The sequence below is a fragment of the Protopterus annectens genome, chromosome 10.part0 (assembly GCF_019279795.1).
Source record: "Protopterus annectens isolate FY-2018-M chromosome 10.part0, PAN1.0, whole genome shotgun sequence".
In the NCBI taxonomy this organism is placed as follows: Eukaryota; Metazoa; Chordata; order Ceratodontiformes; family Protopteridae; genus Protopterus; species Protopterus annectens.
In genome coordinates this window covers 964527306-964546265 of record NC_056744.1, presented here as the reverse complement: position 1 = coordinate 964546265, position 18960 = coordinate 964527306, and the positions used below count along the sequence as shown (strand labels likewise).

Below are 18960 nucleotides of genomic sequence, written 5' to 3'. Positions count from 1 at the left end.
TTTGGAGATGGTCTGTTTGGATATAGGCTTTCCCTCTGCACCTGATGCATAGGATACAAAAAGTTGGTCAGATTTTTTGAATGTCTTTGTCCTGTCCAAATAGTAATGCAACTGTCTGTGAATGTCCAGAGAGTGAAGGAGTCTTTCCCCTTTATTCTGTGGGTTTGGGTAAAAGGTGGGCAAGTGTATGGTCTGATTGAGAGCCACACTGGAAACTACCTTTGGCAGGAAGGAAGGGTTGGTTCGTAAAGACACTCTGTTCTGATGGAAAATTAGGAAAGGTTCCACTGCCATGAGCGCCTGCAGTTCTGAGACCCTGCATGCTGAGGTGATAGCCAGCAGCAGAGCTGTTTTCCATGATAAGTATTGTAGATCTGCTGAAAAGGCTGGTTCGAAAGGAGGTAGTGTTAGTTTCTCTAGCACAAAATTTAGATCCCAAGATGGAGTTGGTGGTTTTCTGGGGGGTCTTATGTGAGTATTTGTGGAATGTTTGGGGTGCCAGGATCTAGACCTCTGGTCTGGTTCCACACAGAAAATCGTTTCCGTTTGTCTGAGTAAGTTTTTCTGGTGCTGGGCCTCCTGGCCTCCAGAATGACATTCAGGACATCCTTTGAGAGAAGTGTTGATTGATAATTTAAGGTATCTTCCATACAGCCAGGTTTAAGGTCCTGAGTTGACTGTGAAGGATCTGAGAGTTTTGTTGAGTTAAGAGCTGGGGGAATTGAGGTAAGATCCATGGGGGACTGAGTCAGATTTCGTAGTAGTGAGTACCAGTGCTGACGTGGCCAGTCCGGAGCAATGAGGATCTGACTTTCAGTAGTACCTTGGTCAGTAGAGGCAGAGGAGGGAAGGCGTAGACTGAGAATGCTGCCCAACTGAATGATAGGGCATCCACTTTACATGCCATGGGATGATAAATCCTTGTGCAAAATTTTTGTAGCTGGCAATTGTTGGGTGAGGCAAACAGATCTATGTCTGGTGGTCCCCATCTTTGAATTATCATTGCAAATACTTGTGGGTGTAGTCTCCACTCGTGAGGATCTGTTAAATTTCTGCTTAAATCGTCTGCCAATATGTTTTCCTTTCCTGACAGGAACTGTGCTTGCAATTGCACTTGGTAAGTTAATGCTGTGTTCCATAAGGCCATTGCCTGTCTGCATAATGGGTAGGAGTGCGTTCCTCCTTGTTTGTTTATGTACCACATTACTGTGGTGTTGTCTGTCCTTATTAGCAGTTGTCCTGGATGCAAGAGGTCCTTGAAGGCTGTTAGTGCATTTTGTACGGCTAGCATCTCCTTTTGATTGATGTGTAGATGCCTTTGGTTTGCAGACCATTTGCCCTGTATGCATTGTCCTGCCATATGTGCACCCCAGGCATAGTCTGATGAATCTGTTGTCAAGGTTTGTTTTGCTGGAGGTAAGACAAATGGGAGACCCTTGTTTGCTTGACATGCTTGAGCCCACCATAGAAACTCTTTTTGAAGGCAGGGAATGAGAGGTATACTTGCTTCGAGGCTGTGTCTGTGCTGGGACCATACACTTTTTAGGTACCATTGTAGTTTTCTCATATGCAGCTTTGCATATGCAATCAGCTGAATGCAGGATGCCATGTACCCCAATGCCTGCAGGAATTTCCTTGCAGCGAGCCGGGTAACAGTTGCCATCTTTTTGAAGTATTGAACCAGTTGTCTTTGCTTGTCTGGCGTGAGGTAAGCCATCTGGGCCGTTGTATTCAAGCTGGCACCCAGGAAAATTATTTCTTGTGAGGATATTAGTTTTGACTTCTTTTTGTTTACTGTGTACCCTAGGCAACTTTGCAACTTTGTTACGAACGACAGATGCTGTAGTAGTATGTCTTTGCTGTCTGCATGGATCAGGCAGTCGTCCAGATATGGATACATTTGTATCCCTCGTTGTCTGCAATATGCAATTACTGATGCCAGGCATTTCTTGAATACTCTGGGCGCAGTAGATAAGCCAAAGGGCAATGCAGAGAATTGATAATGCATTGTGCCTGCCAAAAATCTGAGGTATCTTCTGCAATCTTGTCTGATAGGACATGCAGGTATGCCTCTTGGAGGACCAACGTTACCAGCCAAGACTCCTTGCCCAGCATGGGAAGAAGCTGCTGTAGTGTGAGCATCTTGAATTTGGGTATGTCCAGGTAAGTGTTTAGAATTGAAAGGTCTAAGATGGGTCTCCAGGCTTTGTCCTTTCTTGGTACTAGGAACAGTCGACTAAAAACCTTGGCCTTTCTCCTTGGTAGGTACCTTTTGAATTGCTTTCATGTCCATGAGAGCTGTAATTTGTCTTTGTGCCTCTGCCCATTGGTTTGTTGGCAGATTTGGCATGCCTCTCATCCGTGGTAAAATGTGAAAATGAAATCTGTAGCCTCAGGTAATAATATCCAGAACCCATTTGTCCTTTGTTATGATGTGCCAGTTTTGTGTAAAAAGAGCCAGTTTTCCTCCTATAGGTGCTGCCTGGGCAATTTTGCTTGGCAGGCGGAGAGGAAAGTCATTAAGTTTGCTTCCTGAAGAGTTGAGATCTGTCATCTCCCCCTCTGAGTTGTTGCTTGCCATTGTCTAGGCCTGTAGGAACCTTGTGAGTGGCCTCTGCCCCTAGGGCGCCTGTACCTGCCCCTTTGTGGTCTGTCTGTAGCAGGAAAGGACCAGTTTTTCGATGGCCAGTTTCTGCTGAAGCGAGGAGGTTGTACCTGTAAAAAATCTTTAACTGTTTGCATTGATTTTGCCTTCTCTTCCATTTTCTTTAACACCTCCTCTGCCTTGACACCAAATAACGCATCCTTTTGCAGTGGAGCATCCAGTAGCTTTGCTTTGACATGTTCTGGTAAAGTTTGCTCTTTTAGCCAAGCATGTCTACGTATCACTGACCCTGTAACAGCTGCTCTACATGAGGCCTCTAAAGCATCAAAGCCACATCAAAGCCACATTGTAGGGTATGTTTTCCCACCTGTTCTGCTGCATGCAGTAAATCTTGTATCTCCTTGAAATCTAGTTGATCTGTTTGAGGGGTCATTTTCTGTTTTAACTGAGTAAGCAGTTTAATGCCCTCATGGCCAAAGTGGCAGACGTGTACACCTTTTTCCCCCATCTTTCTAATGCCCTAGAATCTCTTTCTGCAGGTAGCGGATTCTTAGCTGTAGATGCCTTAACCCCTTTTGGGACCCTGGGAAATGGTTTCTGGGTCTGCTGGAGGGCTTTTATACAAAAACTTGTGAGAGTCAGGAACTCGATAGTATCTGTCTGGCTTAGCTGGAGCTGGTGGTAATGAATCTGGGTTTAAACTGGATTCATTATAAACATCCTCCAGAATGTCTAAAACTGGGGGAATAGCTAGGGGTCTATGTTGAGGAAGGAGAAGAAACTCTCAGAGTCTTTTCGTGGAATCAGAGTAATCTTGGCCTTCCCAGTGGAAATGCTCTCTCATGGTGTGCAGGGTTTCCCCAAAAGAGAAGTCCTCAGGAGGAGAAACAGAGGGGATAGACTCCTCAGCATCTGAGTCTTCGTAGGGAGGGAGGGGGTAATCCTGTTCCTCAGAATCTGCTGTGGAAATGGATTCCTGGTCAGAAGGAGGGGAGTCTTCCTCCAGTCTAGGCCTCTTGTCAGGAGGGGGTTGTGAACCCCTGATAAGGGAGATCAGGTCTTCCGCCATTTTAAGCATCTGTTTTTTAGGCATAGGGGCCTGTGCAATCTGTGGAGCCGTTTTTTTAACCTTAGTCATCGCTTTAAGCTTCACGTAGGACTTCACCGAGAGAGTCGTCGGTTTAAAAACACCTTCGGAAACCGAAGGCCTGTCTCTAGTATCCGGATCGTCGGCTGGGATGGCGTCCGCGTGTTGAGGAGGATCGGGCTCCAGAGGCCCGGTAGTGTCTGTCTGAGAGGTAGTCATATATTCTAAATCCGCGGTAGTCAGGGGCTGCGTAGGTGCCTCACAGAGTATTGGGGATCCGGCGGCAGGCCTAACTGAGACCTCGGTATCTGGTCTAGGCCTAGGCTGCCTGTCTTTGTCTTTGCGTTTTTTGTACATAGCTGATGTCAGTTGTTCCGACGACATAATATAATTGAATCTTCTACCAAAATAATGTCGGGCGGTATCAGTCTGGCGCTTGATAGTGTGTTTATTAAACCTAGCGCAAAACCGACAACCGGAGACGTCGTGGTCTGGGCCTAGGTAAGGAATACAATATGAATGAAAATCCTTATGAGGTATTTGCTTCCCACAAGAAATACAATTATTAACTTTGTCTGACATCGGTCTGAGGCAAGAAAAGTTTCCCCAATGGGGTACTTAGCTTTATAGAAGACTTTGGCTGAAATTCTGTTCGGAAATCTCAGGAGCTGGCCGACCGGCACTTGCGAACTGCTTCTGCTTCGGGCACCGCGCGGCAAGAAAGACTGAAGAAAATGGCGTCGGCTGCCTCTTTTATACCCCTGCCGCACTGACGCCAGGGAAGAAGCGACAACAACCGACGCCGGACCAAGGCTTTGGAAATCTGGCCGACTGCGGGACCGCCTGATGGCAGGATAACCCAAGTGTGATGATTGCAGCAGCATAGCACGATGAACATCTTCTTCTTGGCCTCATCACACTCCATTACCTTTCCCTCTCTAGATAGTTGCTCCCAATACCTTGGTTCCTTTGACAGTTTCTCCAGTAAATTCCAGCCCCTCTTGCCTACTTGCAGTACCCCTACTTGCAGTCGTCTCTACTGGTAAAATATCCTTTATCCATTCAAGTGTTTAAACAAATCCCTGAATTTATAAGTCCCTTTTTTCTTAGACAATAGCTCTAAATATACACAAAATAATAAATGTGAAAGGGGACACCCCTGCTTGGTTCCTCTGTTCAAACACAACATATCAGAGAGGACCACCCCCACTTTAATTTTTTGTCTCCTACTCCTTCATATGCTTTATAATTGTGTTAGGGAATGCAAATGCTTCCATTGTCCTGCTCATAAAATCCCTGCTTACTCTGTCAAATGCTTTCACTGCATCAAGACCCCCTAACAACAGCAGTATTTTCTTACATTCTGCTTCCCTCTGGATTATCATTGTTCCATTAATGTTGTCAGATGTTTACTATTAAGCAACTACTTTTGATAATTCCAGAGCACAAAAAAGTACAGTTGTGTACCTACCATAAATGTAAATGTTCGAGTGTATTCACTGTTGCAGTCATTACACTTGGGTTATCCTGCTGGCAAGCTACCCGCAGTCAGCCTGAATTCCAAAGTCCTGGTCCGGTGTCGGCTGCTGTCGCCTCTTCCCTGACGTCAGAGCACCAGGGGTATAAAAGATGCAGCCAACACCATTTTCTTCAGTTTTTCTTGTCCCAGATATCAGGTGCCCCCAAAAGGGTAGGCTATAAAAACATTGCTAATAAAAGCATGCACTAACATACACAAAACCTTCATCTACAAGCAAATACACCACATAGGTTGTATAGAATAGAGAAGTACAGAGAAGTCCTAGCAAAGAAGGGGGTATGGTGGGTGGGTAACCTGGACTGCAACAGTGAATACACTCGAACCTATATATACTAACCTCTCAAAGAACAACATGAACACACTGACTGTCTCCTACAACAATATTGCTAGATTTGCGACAGGCTCTACATTCAGAACCCATCACTGTATTAATTATGAAAAACTAGGTTGGCTAGAGTTACCAAATATACTTCTACTTAAACAATTAACATTTGTTTATAAAATCCTGTATCAGCCTAACAACACACCAATTCTTACCAACCTTATCACCCCCTACAGCAACCTTAAGATCCTACGCTCATCTAATAAACTTCTAGTACAAATAGGCAAAACCTACAATAAGGCAGGGGACTCTCTGTTCACTAATACCGTGGGTAAAACCTGGAACTCTCTCCCCAGCGACCTGACCTCCCTATCTTCACTAACACAATTTAAAATCAGGCTTAAAACTTACCTCAAATCACATTGGTTGCGCACCTGTCTGAACCCAGACTAACCTCTCATGTCTTTTTTTTTCACTAAGTTATCTGTCTTAATTACTGTATACACTAACTGCCTAATGAAAACCAGAATTATCACAGGCCTTTTAATTGGTTAGACTCTCTTTCTATATCCAAATATGGATTTCAGTCTGCCTACTATGTTAACAAAAAATACTTAACATAAGATTCTACAATCAAATGTGTTGTTAACTGAACATATTTCCCTATATTCTAATCTACTTACATCTATATGATTTTTCATGTATCAAATACCTTAATTTTGTACTGTACTTTCACCTGTTAAACTTTGAATTGTTTTTGTTTTGTTTTATGTATAATATTGTACTGTACTTTCGAGGAGCTTTTCTCCCCGGGCCTCTGCTGAAAATGGATATGTATCCAGCTGGACTGGCCCAGTCAACAAATGTAAAATAAAATAAATAAATAAATAAAACATCTACATTTATGGTAGGTGCACAACTGTACTATGTTCATCGTGTTTCACTGTTGCAGTCATTACACTTGGGTTGAATCCCAAAGCTGAGGTAGGGCGGCTGGGTCTAAATAGCATCAGGAGTGGCTATAAGGCCCTGCAGAACTGCAGTGGCAAAGCCTGCTCTGGATTTAGAGTAAAGAGGTAAGTGGTAGTGCTTGGTAAAAGTGTGCACTGAAGTCAAAGTTGCAGCCTTCAAAATATCCTTGGTTGGTACTCCTCTGAGGAAGGCTGCTGAGGTGGGTGCTGCCCTGGTAGAATGTGGTCTAATGCCCTTAGGCACTGATTTGCCATGTTGTGAATAGCAGAAACAAATGCAGTGTTCTATCCATTTTGAAATAGTCTGCTTTGAGATAGCCTTTTCTTTTGATCCTGCAGCATATGCCACTAAAACCTGCTCAGTCTTTCTGAAAACTTTAGTTTTGTCCAAGTAGAAGCGTAGCTGTCTGTGTATGTCCTAAGAATGCAGAAGTCTCTCCCCTTTATTCTGTGGGTTTGGATAAAAAGTAGGCAAATGAATGGTTTGGTTAAGAGCCACAGTGGACACTACCTTAGGCATAAATGTTGGGTTTGTCCTTAGAGAAACCCTGTCCGGATGGAAGATAATAAAAGGTTCCATAGCCAGTAATGCCTGTAACTCTGAGACTCTTCTTGCTGAAGTTATTGCTAGGAGCAGTGCTGTTTTCCATGATAAGAATTTAATATCCGCTGTATTGGCTGGCTCAAAAGGAGGTAGTGTGAGTTTTTCCAAGACAAACTTGAGGTCCCATGCAGGTATTGGTGCTCTCCTTGGAGGTCTTATGTTTTTGGCCCCCCCTGAGGAACTGCCTAAGCAATAGATGTGAAAAAATTGGTGGTTCTGTATTGTAATGAGCTGAAATGGCAGAGGCATGGATCTTAATTGATGAGAAGGATAGGCGTTTGTCCAGCATCTCAGTCAGATATTGTAAAATCTGAGGAATATCTGGTACAAGTGTGTCAATTCCTTGTGCCTGGTTCCAAGCACAGAATCTCTTCCATTTTTCTGCATAAGATTTCCTGGTGCTGGGCCTCCTGGCCTCCAAAATAACATCCATAACCGCTTTAGAGAGAGGTGTATTCTGAATGGTCACACTATCCGCCTGGCAGCTAGATTTAGTGTTCTGAGTTGGCTGTGCAGGATCTGATTGTTTTGTTGGGTCAGCAAATGAGGAATCTGAGGCAATGTCCAGGCTGGGCCTTGAGACAAGCTCCTTAGGATTGGGTACCAGTGTTGGCGTGGCCAATCTGGGGCAATTAGTAAAATTTGCGGCTTCTCTTGCTTGACCTTTAGGAGTACCTTTGGGAGGAGAGGCAGTGGAGGAAAGGCATATACTGTAAGGTTGTTCCAGCTGAATGACAAGGCATCCACTTCCCATGCTTGTTTGTGATAAGTCCTTGTGCAGAATCTCTGAAGTTGGCAGTTGAGAGGGGAGGCAAAAAGATCTATGTCTGGGCATCCCCATTTTCTTGTTATCATGCTGAAGATTTGTGGATCTAGTTTCCACTTGTGAGGATCCATGAGGTTTCTGCTTAGTTCGTCTGCAACAGCATTTGTTTTTCTTGGCAGGAATTGTGCTTGCAGGTGTACTTGATAGGTCAATGCTGTGTTCCACAAAATCATGGCTTGTCTGCAGAGGGGGTAGGAATGCATGCCCCCATGCTTGTTTATGTACCACATAACTGTGGTGTTGTCCATCTTTATCAGCAGCTGTCCTGGATGAAGTAGGTACTTGAAGGCTGTCAGGGCATTTTGTACAGCTAGCACCTCTTTTTGATTGATGTGAAGATGCCTTTGGCTTGGGGGCCATGTGCCCTGAATACATTTTTCTGCCATGTGGGCCCCCCAGGCATAATCTGACGCATCTGTTGTTAGTGTTTGACTGGCTGTGGGTAAAGTGAATGGCTGTCCCTTGTTGTGGTGACAGGCCTGTGCCCACCATCGAAACTCCTGTTGCAGGCAGGGAATGAGTGAAACTAATGACTCCAGGCTGTGGCAATGTTGAGTCCAAACACTTTTTAGATACCATCTCATATGCAGTCTTGCATATGGAATTCACAGAATGCAGGAGGCCATGTAGCCCAGAGCCTGCAGAATTTTTCTTGCAGATAACTGGGTCTTTGTTGCCATGCTTTCGAAGTAAGAAGTCAGTTGCCTTTGTTTGTCTGGCATGAGGTAAGCTATCTAGGCAGTTGTAAAGCTTGCACCCAGGAATATTATCTCTTGAGAGGGCACTAGTTTTGATTTCTTTTCGTTTACTGTGTACCCTAGGCAAATTAGTAATCTTTTTACAAATGCCAGATGCTTTAGTAGAATGTCTTTGGTCTCTGCTTGAATACGGCAGTCATCCAAGTAGGGATATATTTTGTATTCCTCTTCGTCTGCAAAATGCAATTACTGGTGCCAGGCATTTTGTGAAGACCCTGGGCACAGTAGATAAGCCAAAGGGCAGTGCAGAGAATTGGTAGTGCATTGAGCCATCTATGAATCTGAGGTGTCTTCTGCAAGATTGTCTGATTGGGACATGCAGGTACGCCTCTTTGGTATGCCTCTTTGAGGTCCAAAGTTACAAGCCAAGCCTTCTTTCCCAGCATGGGCAGAAGCTGTTGCAGAGTCAACATTTTGAATTTTGGTACGCCCAAAAAAGTATTTAGAATAGACAGGTCCAAAATTGGTCTCCATGCTTTGACCTTTCTTGGTACTAAGGAAAGTCTTGAGTAAAATCCTTGTCCCTGCTCCTGTTGTGGCACAGGCTGAATGGCCTTCATGTCCATGAGAGATGTTACTTGTTTTTGTGCCTCTATCCATTGATTGTGTGGCAGGTCTGGCATACCTTCTGCCTTTGGAAGGGTGTGAGAGTGGAACCTGTAGCCCTGAGAAACTATGTTTAGGACCCATTTGTCCTGTGTGATCGTGTGCCAATTTTGTGAAAAAAGTGCTAGCTTTCCCCCTAAGGGTGCTGCCAAGAGAGAAATGCTTGGCATTGGCAGAGGGAAGTCATTGAGACTGTTTCCTATATGGCTGTGATTTGTCTTCTCCTCTTTTGGAGGTAGAAGCACCCCATTGTTTGGGCCTGTATGAGCCCTGGAGCTATTGCCTGCCTCTAGGGCGTCTTTATCGGCCTCTTTGTGGCCTGTCTGACACGGGAAAGGAACAATTCTTAGAAGGCCAGATCCTGCTAAATCTGGGTGGCTGTACCTGTAAGAAATCTTTCACTGTCTGCATAGATTTACCTTTATCCTCCATTTTCTTCAACACCTCTTCTGCCTTAACACCAAAGTATCATGCTGTAATGGAGCATCCAATAATTTTGCTTTAACATGATCAGGCAGAGTCTGTTCCTTTAACCAAGCATGCCTTCTAATAACAGAATCTGTTACAGCGGCCCTGCAAGAGGCCTCTAGTGAATCATAACCACATTGCGAAGTATGTTTTCCCACTTGTTCAGCTGTATGCAATAAATCCTGCAATTCTTTGTTCTCAGAACATTCAGAATGTCAACATTTTCTGTTTTAACAAAGACATTAAGTATTGCTGATATTTGAGCATATGAAACTGACAATTTAAATTCCTTACAGCCAAGGTAGCAGAAGTGTAGACTTTTTTCCCCATCTGTCCAGTGCCCTAGAATCTCTATCTGAGGGGACAGGGTTTTTAGCAGTAGCAGTCTTGACTCCTTTGGGACCCTGAGAGATGGCTTCTGGGTCAGCAGCAGGGTTTTTATATAGAAATTTATGAGAATCTGGAACCCTGTAGTATCTGTCCGGCTTAACAGGTGCAGGAGGTAAAGAGTCAGGAGACAGGCCGGACTCTGAAAATACATCATCTACAATGTCTAGAACAGCTGGAATTGCAAGAGGTCTGTGCTGAGGTAGTAGAAGAAAGTCTCTAAGCCTTTTCTTAGAATCTGAATAATCTTGGCTCTCCCAGTGGAAATGCTCCCTCATGGTATGCAGGGTTTCCCCAAATTAGTAATCCTCAGGAGAAGCTGAAGGAATTGATTCTTCAGCATCAGTATCCTCATAGGGAGGAATAGAATATCCCTGTTCTGAAGAGGAGTCAGAGGAAATGGAAACCTGATCAGAGCAATCATATTCAGTATCTTGCCTAGGCCTCTTATCAGGAGGGGAATGGGAACCCCTGATCAAAATAATTAGGTCTTCGGCCATTTTGAGCATCTGTTTCATAGGCATGGAAGTCTGTCCTGGAGAATGCTGTACTTGTTTCCTTGTCTTTAAAACTGTTTTAGACTTTGTCTTGGATGCTGAAGTAGGCTTGATATAAAGCTGTGTAGGTCTGAAAACACCCTCAGAAGCCGATGCCAGCTCAGTGGCTCCAGACCCATCTGAGGGATTAGTTTCCAAAGGGGCCAATACCTTGAGTATCCAAAGGCCTAGTTGTCTCCACGTGGGAGTCTGAGGCGGCCTATGGCTCTGAGGTAGCAGGTGTCAGGGGCTGCAAAAGCACCTCACTGAGCACCGGCGAACCAGCAACTGGCCTAGAAGAGGCTTTGTCATTGGTTTTGGACCTCAGATGCCTATCCTTTTCTTTCTCCTTGCACTTTTTATGAATTCCGGTCATCGGTTGCTCCGACGGCATTATATAGTTAAACCTTCGGCCAAAGTAATGAAATGCAAAATCGTACCGACGCTTAACAGTGCGTTGGTTAAATCTAGCACAAAACCGACAACTAGCAATGTCGTGGTCAGGGCCTAGGCAAGGAATACAGTAACAATGAAAATCCTTATGAGGTATTTGCTTCCCACAAGAAATACAATTATTAACTTTTTCTGACATCGGTCTGGAGCAAGAAAAAAGTTTCCCCAACAGGGTACTTAGCTTTATAGAAGACTTTGGATCTGAAATTCAATTTCGAAAATCTCAGGAGTCGGCCAACCGGCACTTGCGAACTGCTTTTGCTTCGGGCACCGCGCGGCAAGAAAGACTGAAGAAAATGGTGTCAGCTGCTTCTTTTATACCCCTGGTGCTCTGACGTCAGGGAAGAGGCGACAGCAACAGATGCCGGACCAGGACTTTAGAATTCAGGCCGACTGCAGGTAGCCTGCCAGCAGGACAACCCAAGTGTAATGACTGCAACAGTGAAACTCGATGAACATCTTAGCAATCTGACTTAAGCAACAAAAAGTAAAAATGGTTCTCACCAAACTTAGGGAGCCTAGAGTATGAAAAACAACTAGAGATCCTGCAGAGGTACCATCGAACATTCAGTACTTTTATGAAAATCTGTATAAAACAGTAGACGGTAAAAACCAAGGAAAGGCACAAATTGAAATATTTATGGAAGACTTAATTATGCCAATGTTAGAGGAAAATGAGGCTCAACAATTAACAGCTAAGACAGATGAGGAAAACTGGAGATGTATAATCAATAAAGGAAGTCTTTCCAGAAACGGAATATATTCCTGTGAAAGTATGGATGTTGGGAAGGAATAAAGTGATGTAGATCTGGACGGTTTTATTTAACAGTATTTTTAAAGGGAGGGGAATGACCATCATCTTATAAAAAAAGCTGTGGTGGTTGGATTAATCAAAGAGGGTAAAGACCATTCAGATTCAGACACAGACCTATTTCAATTTTTTAACCATGATTAAAAAATTGCTTATATCTATAATACCTACAAGAATGGCAGCTAGTCGACTCTGATACTTTGCTGGCAATTCCCAATAATACAGCAATTTGGACAATGTGACAGACAGAAAAGTACATGCAGTAAGATGGGCCAAGAGAGGCATAAGCAGGAGATTATGTGTTATGTGACTGCAGCAAGATCAAACCTACTTCAGGAGACCACTTAAAGTAAACATGGAATTTAAAGCTCCAGACTGACAAGGTTCCTGTTGTACAGCTACATATTAAAGTTACTTTTCTGTTAATGCAATGTCCTGGGCTACATCACAAATCCAAATAACCTCTGCCTAGTATGGATACAACAAATTTCAACATAACAAGACAACAGAAATGTAGTTTTTCTACTACAAATTACCAAATTTTATGTCAATGGATGCAGCATGCTTACCTCTCAGAACACTCCAGTATGTTGTGCTCACAGTGAATGCCATTAAATCCACCAGGACATTTACATGTATAGCTATTCACATAATCAGTGCAGGAGCCTCCATTCTTACAAGGGTTACTCTGACATTCGTTGATATCAATTTGACATCTCTCATCATGGAATCCAGGCTGGCATGAGCAAGAGAACCCATTTACACCATCAACACAGGTCCCACCATTTTGGCAAGGGTCTGAAAGAAAAATTAATAAAATGTATACAACAGCTTTAAATATGCTTGTTTTTACAAACAGCAAAGAAAACAGTTTTCTACAACTGCAACATGTCACAATGTTATATTTTTGGTTTTATAAGTGCAATACTTTAACAGAAAACAAAATTTTGCAAATTTTCCAGGTTAATAGGAATTCCTTAACTTAATCCAAGGTATCTGATCCTTTCTGAAGTCCATGGCTGGATTTCCTCCAATGGGTAGCAGTTAACCCTAAGTAAGACTAGAGAACTCTTGAGGATCTTATTTGTCAAAAAGGTTTACCAATATGTTCCCATAAGCTCATTCTAAACAAATCAAATTTCATTGATCTTTCAACATTGATAAGGTAACTACTTAAAAAAAACACTCACAAAACACTGTTCTTTGCAGTGGGCAAGACTTATATATACCAACTCCGGGGGTTGCAAATGAGTAGAGACAAAGAAATCATTGCAGTTTAGCACCACCAGCTTGCCCAATACAAGTGCATATGGTTCATACAAACCACAATAAAAAGCAATTGCACAAAAACGTCACACAAGAGTGCCTCAACTAAGTGTAGGTATGCTCTCAAAAGCCTCTACAAATCCAGCCCTAGACACTATACTGCCCAGAGAGGTGTCAGAGTGTTTTCTTACAGAATGCAAAATCTGGATGTTATTCTCAGTAAGCAATTCCCACTAAAAATATCAGCTCTACCCTATGGTCACAAATGTGCTTTATTCTCTCACAGAAAATTACCAAGATTGGGACAAGAAACAGCTGCCCCTTAACATATGCCTGCTAGTGCTACAATCTTAGCCAAGCATGCTTCCTGACTAAAGTACTTGATAATGCTGCTCTATTCCAGGAATAAAATTCACTGTAACCACAGTTTTCTGGCCTGCTTACTGACTTACTTTGCGTACCCTTTTCTTTGGGGATTTCTCTGTAATTACAGTAGCAATGTCCCCTATTTGCTCGGATATTTTGTGTGTCTGGAGATTAGCAGAATATATATATATATATATATATATATATATATATATATATATATATATGTCTTCTTTCTGATTTCTTAAAAAATGTGGTAGGGATTCTGGCTTTAGGGGCACTGAGATAAAGGTGCCCTCAAAAGCCTGAAACACCAAGACAACTGCAAAAGGGCTTTAGTTCCTCTATGAACAGTAGGTCCATAAAACTCTTTTCATACTTCAAAACCGTCTTAAAACCCAAATTGAAATCCTATCCCTCACGAGCTTAGATGAAGAGTCACAGCTGTTGGGTAAGAAAATCCATGAGAAGTAAGACAGATCTTCCTTTTCAACAACACAGTTCGAGGAAGATGAATGGGTGTATTCTCTCCTTCAAATAAGAGAGATAGGCACCACTAAGATGGAAGACTGAGATAGTTAAAGGTAAATCTTCTGTCAAGCTACCATGTATTCTTCACAAATCTTCTGTAATCAAAAATTCTCAGAGTGGGAACTCGTACTGCTGACATCCAGTGTTATGGTACACTTTACTGGAAAGAGAATACCCCTTCAATTTGGTGGGGGAGGGTTCCTTTTCCTGAACTTTCTTAAAAAAGCCATTCTCTTATACATCCTTAAGTAAAATGGCAGGCATGTCTGCAAATCTGCATAAGTCAAGTGAAGCAGTCAAAATCCTTACAGGATGGATATGTGTCACAGGGGCCTCCTGGAAATATGTCTCTGGTATACATCTCCTCAACTTCTTCGAGACGGGTCTATATCAGAAAATCGAATGCTTAAAATAGCGAGCACTCTTCTATCAAACTTGCAACTGAGAAACTTGAAAAGATCGAAGGAACAGATCAGCGAATTTTTTTTCCCAGGGAAAAAATTCGCTGATCCAAAAAAATAAATAAATAAAAGTGTACAGGCAAAATAAAGTAGGGGGCTGCGCCCTCCACCCCCCCAACTTAAATATACCAACTCCAGGAATGCACCACAGTGGAGAAAACAGTAAAGTCTGGAGGACTTCGACATTTTCAGGTTTAGCAGTTTAAGGTCCGATAGAAGAGCATTCTGTATTTTAAGCGTTTGCTCTTCTGATAGGAACCCCTTCGAGACATGCACAACAGCATGAGATGTGGTTTCACTGTCTGCTTCCAAACAGGTCAGGATGGAGGGGATCAATTAAAAACTGGCATGAGCAAAGCAAACCTTCACCAGATTTGACATCCAGAGGTTTTGGCAGAACTACTGTGGATCGCAAAGACCTCATACTCCCTCCTTGCAAGTTCCTTTATGACCATTTTTTTGGGCTGAACTATCTTTTTTTGTCTCTATTTTCCCTGGGAGACTTTCTAGATCTTTAGCCACTGGTGGAAGGTAGTACCTGGCTTCAGATGGATGCTCACACTAAAGCATCAGTTTTTTTTCTGGTGTAGGAAGACCTTCAACGTTTCTGCATACCAAAGGGGAATCTTCTTTTTGAAAGCCATGCAGTGTGTTCACAAATGATCCTTTCCCAAGTAAAACAGGGTCTGCAAATGAAAGTCCTCAAGGGGGGGATATGACTTCCACAAGCACACTTATAAACTTGTACATTAAGTTTTTACAAGATCTCGTGAATCTCAGAAGGGCAGTCAAAAATTTCCACACCACCCAATTGCCAATAACATTCAATAACTAAGGCACCTTGATCTTTGGTGTAAAAGAAAGCCCAATCTACAACCTCAGTTCAGTTAGCTGTTAGTGTTGCAGGACCAGGTGGGAGGGGTGGGACTTGGTGTGGCACATGCACAGGCACACCTCATGGTTGAACCACTGGTGGAGAACAGTATCACATGACCATACTATCTAAAAGGGGAGTAGTGCTTTTGTTGCGATGTACACATATGTATAGAAAACAATGCCACAAGCCCACTGCATGCACCACCTCCGGGATGATATAGACATGGCCTGTAAGGAAATGTTGGTACAGCATAACACAAAAACCCCTAACAGACACCGGGGTGACAGCCTTGTAACTGGCTCTTGCCTCATAATAGTGAAGATACCCCTTACCCAGCAGGTGATCAAGTGACAGCAACGATAGCCGCCAGACATCAGGGACCACAAAATCGAAAAAAAAAATTTAACAGAAAAAAAATCTAAACTGGGAGCTTTTGTGCTATGGAACTCACTTGGTACGGATCACTGGATAGACAAATACCAATCACAACTTTTTTTAGACTTACTCACATGATCTGTTCAATAGCTTTTCCACCTGCACTCAATTAGCCCATTTATTCCTCTAATGTGGGTCAAAAGCAAGTCCCATTGCTTTCCTGGAAAAGGCAAAAGCCCTACAGCTCTGTGCTCTCTGGAAGGGAGACAGCTTTATCAGCTAATCCCTCTACCACAGATAAGAGTCAGGAGTGAAGTGGTGAACTATCATGTTTATCACGTGGTCCAGCCTAATTCCTACTCACTGGTGGCTTGGAATCTCCACAACTGCTGCTTCTCTGGAGGTATATAAAAACATTATGCTCCTCATGGTGTTAAGGCTTCTCTGGAGGTGTCAATCTTCTAAGTGGTAAACGACTGTACAGTAGGTCATTGTTGCAGGTGGTACACCTACCTTCACATAGGTATCACAAAAAGCACAAAGCCAAACCACCTGTCTCCCTTCAGGATGGGTGACAGCAGTCATCAGCTACTCAGTACCATCCTACGATTCTCCCCTATCTGGCTCCTACATTGCTGCTATTTCAGCATTTCATCTGGGTTGTAGATATGAGATTTATCCCTCTGTGCCATAAGGACAAGTAAGGACCTGTCTTTTTTTTACGAAAAAAAAAAAAGAAAAAAAATCAAAATGTGGTATGAGCTGCATCTACTTTTAGCTATGCAACAGACCAAAGTCCTGAACTAAAGGAGGAGTGAAGCACATGGAGGTCATCTGTCGAAGCTCTGGAAGTCAGACCAGAAAAATGGAGATCCACCTTAAATTAATTCCCACAGGTAATTATTCATACTGCACTAGTGATCCACATATAATGAACATATACTCTGACAGATAAGGAGAAGGAAAGATAAAATAAGCAAGTCTGACAACTTGAACATGGAAACAATTTATGATGGAGAAGTAGAAATGCCTTAAGGATCTTTCTTTCTTGATTCAATTAAGTTACTTTATTTAACATTTTTGGGGAGGGTACAAAATGAAGCATACCGTACATGATTTCTATGGATGGAATAATACACAGCAGGTATAAAAGGTGCACAAGCACAGCCTGCAAGTATAAATTGTCTGATTTTTGCCTCATGTTTTTAACCCCATCCCTCTTAAAATCTTTCATTTTTTTAGATCACTGAGTATTAAAATCTGTCAATAATGCCATTCATTACAGTTTCATATTTTTTATTGTTCAAAAAATGCACATTGATGCAAGACAGAATAGTTGTGTAAAATCTTACCATAACCATAGATGTCCTTCTCTTCCATGTTGCAGTATTCTTGGTGTGGGATTTCCCGCCTCAGGTGACCCGTATGTCAGCTCATATACAAAAGCTTCAGCTTGGCTGCTGTAGTTGCATGGGATGTCGCACGTACAGCCATAAACCAGGGGCCTTAAATGTGATGTCTGCATGCACAGACCTCAGAATCTGAAAGCCCAGCAGGACAGGTCAAAACAGAGTAGCAAGTGATGTCAGCCATAGGATCAAAGAGCCATTTGGTGGTTAAATTGGTCATAGGGTGGGTTATAACCACCAGGAGACCTAACGCAGGTCAGTAATGAGAGAGAATAGAGAAGGGGGTTAAGGTGGGTGGGAATACTGCAACATGGAAGAGAAGGACATATATGGTTATGGTAAGATTTTACACAACTATTCTATGTCCTTCTATTTCTATGTTGCAGTATTCTTGGTGTGGGAGAGTACCAGAGCTTAGATGGAAGGAAGGGAGGAGGCAGAAGTAGCTGATTCCAGAAAGCCCTGCAAAATTGCTCTGGCAAAACATGCATATGCTCTGGAGACATTGTCTAGCTTGTAGTGTTTGGTGAATGTGTGAATGGTGGACCATGTGGCTGCTTCCAGGATGGATGCAGTGTTCAGGCCTTTGAAGAAGGCTTTGGAGGCTGCCACTGCCCTGGTAGAGTGAGACTTTACTCCCTGTATGAGTTTTTTGCCACTGTGCGAGTAACATAGGCAAACGTTTTTTCTAGTCCAACATGCAATGGTTTGTTTGGAGACTGCCTTGCCCAGGGCCCTGGGGTGGAAGGAAACAAAAAGCTGATTGGGTTTTCTTATGGATTTGGTTTTGTCTAGTTAAAACCTTAGCTGTATGTGTACATCCAGAGAGTAGAGTATTATCTCACTTTCACTGGTGGGAGATGGGAAGAAGGTGGGTAGATGAATAAATTCGTTTAAGGACAGATCGTTGACCACTTTAGGCATAAAGGAAGGGTTGGTTTGTAGGGTTACCCTGTACTTGTGGAAGGTAGTGTATGGAGGGCAGGCCATTAGGACCTGTAATTCTGACACCCTCCTGGCTGAAGTTATAGCCACTAGCAGTACTGTCTTCCACGTGCACATTTGCAGAGTAGCAGTACTAGCAGGTTCAAATGGGGACTGTGTGAGTTTTTCGAGGATGAAGTTCAGGTCCCAGGGTGGTGGGATGGATTTTCTTGGTGGTCTGATGTGCAAGACCCCTTTTAAGAAAAGCTTAACATCGAGCCTGTCTAGCAGGGGAGGGTCTAGTGGCAGGCAGGCTGAAATTGCTGAAAGGTGGACTTTCACTGAAGAGTATGAAAGTCCCCTCTTAACTAGTTGACACACATAGGCAAGAACTAGGGGGTGGATTTGTGATGCATGGATCCCTGCCCTTGCCCAGACACCATTTGGAAAATCTCTCCCATTTAGCAAAGTACCTTGTAGTAGGTTTCCTGGCCTCCCTCAGAACTGAAAGCATGTCCTCTGAGTAGTGGTGCCTGAAGGGAATTAAAAGTTTGTCACCCACAGTGTTAGTGCCAACATCTGCAAGTGTGGGTGAATGAGGGTTCCCTTTTGTTGTGTCAGTAGGTCCACTTTGTGGGGTAACTTGTGGTGATTGCCCTTGGCTAGATTGAGAAGTAGGGGGAACCAGTGCTGCCTTGGCCAGTAGGGGGTCACCAGCAAGATTTTTGGTTTGGCTCTCCTGATTTTCAGGAGGAATTTTTGAATTAATGGGATGGG

At 43.1% G+C, this 18960-nt stretch overlaps 1 protein-coding gene across 1 annotated transcript in view; it reads right to left on the bottom strand.

Moving 5' to 3' along the window:
• Positions 1-18960, bottom strand: part of LOC122813421 (neurogenic locus notch homolog protein 2-like) — a 1182542-nt gene that overhangs the window by 309374 nt on the left and 854208 nt on the right. Inside the window, exon 18 of the mRNA XM_044085736.1 lies at positions 12544-12772. Within this exon, the coding sequence (XP_043941671.1) occupies positions 12544-12772 (229 nt within the window). The remainder of the gene's footprint in view (positions 1-12543; positions 12773-18960) is intronic.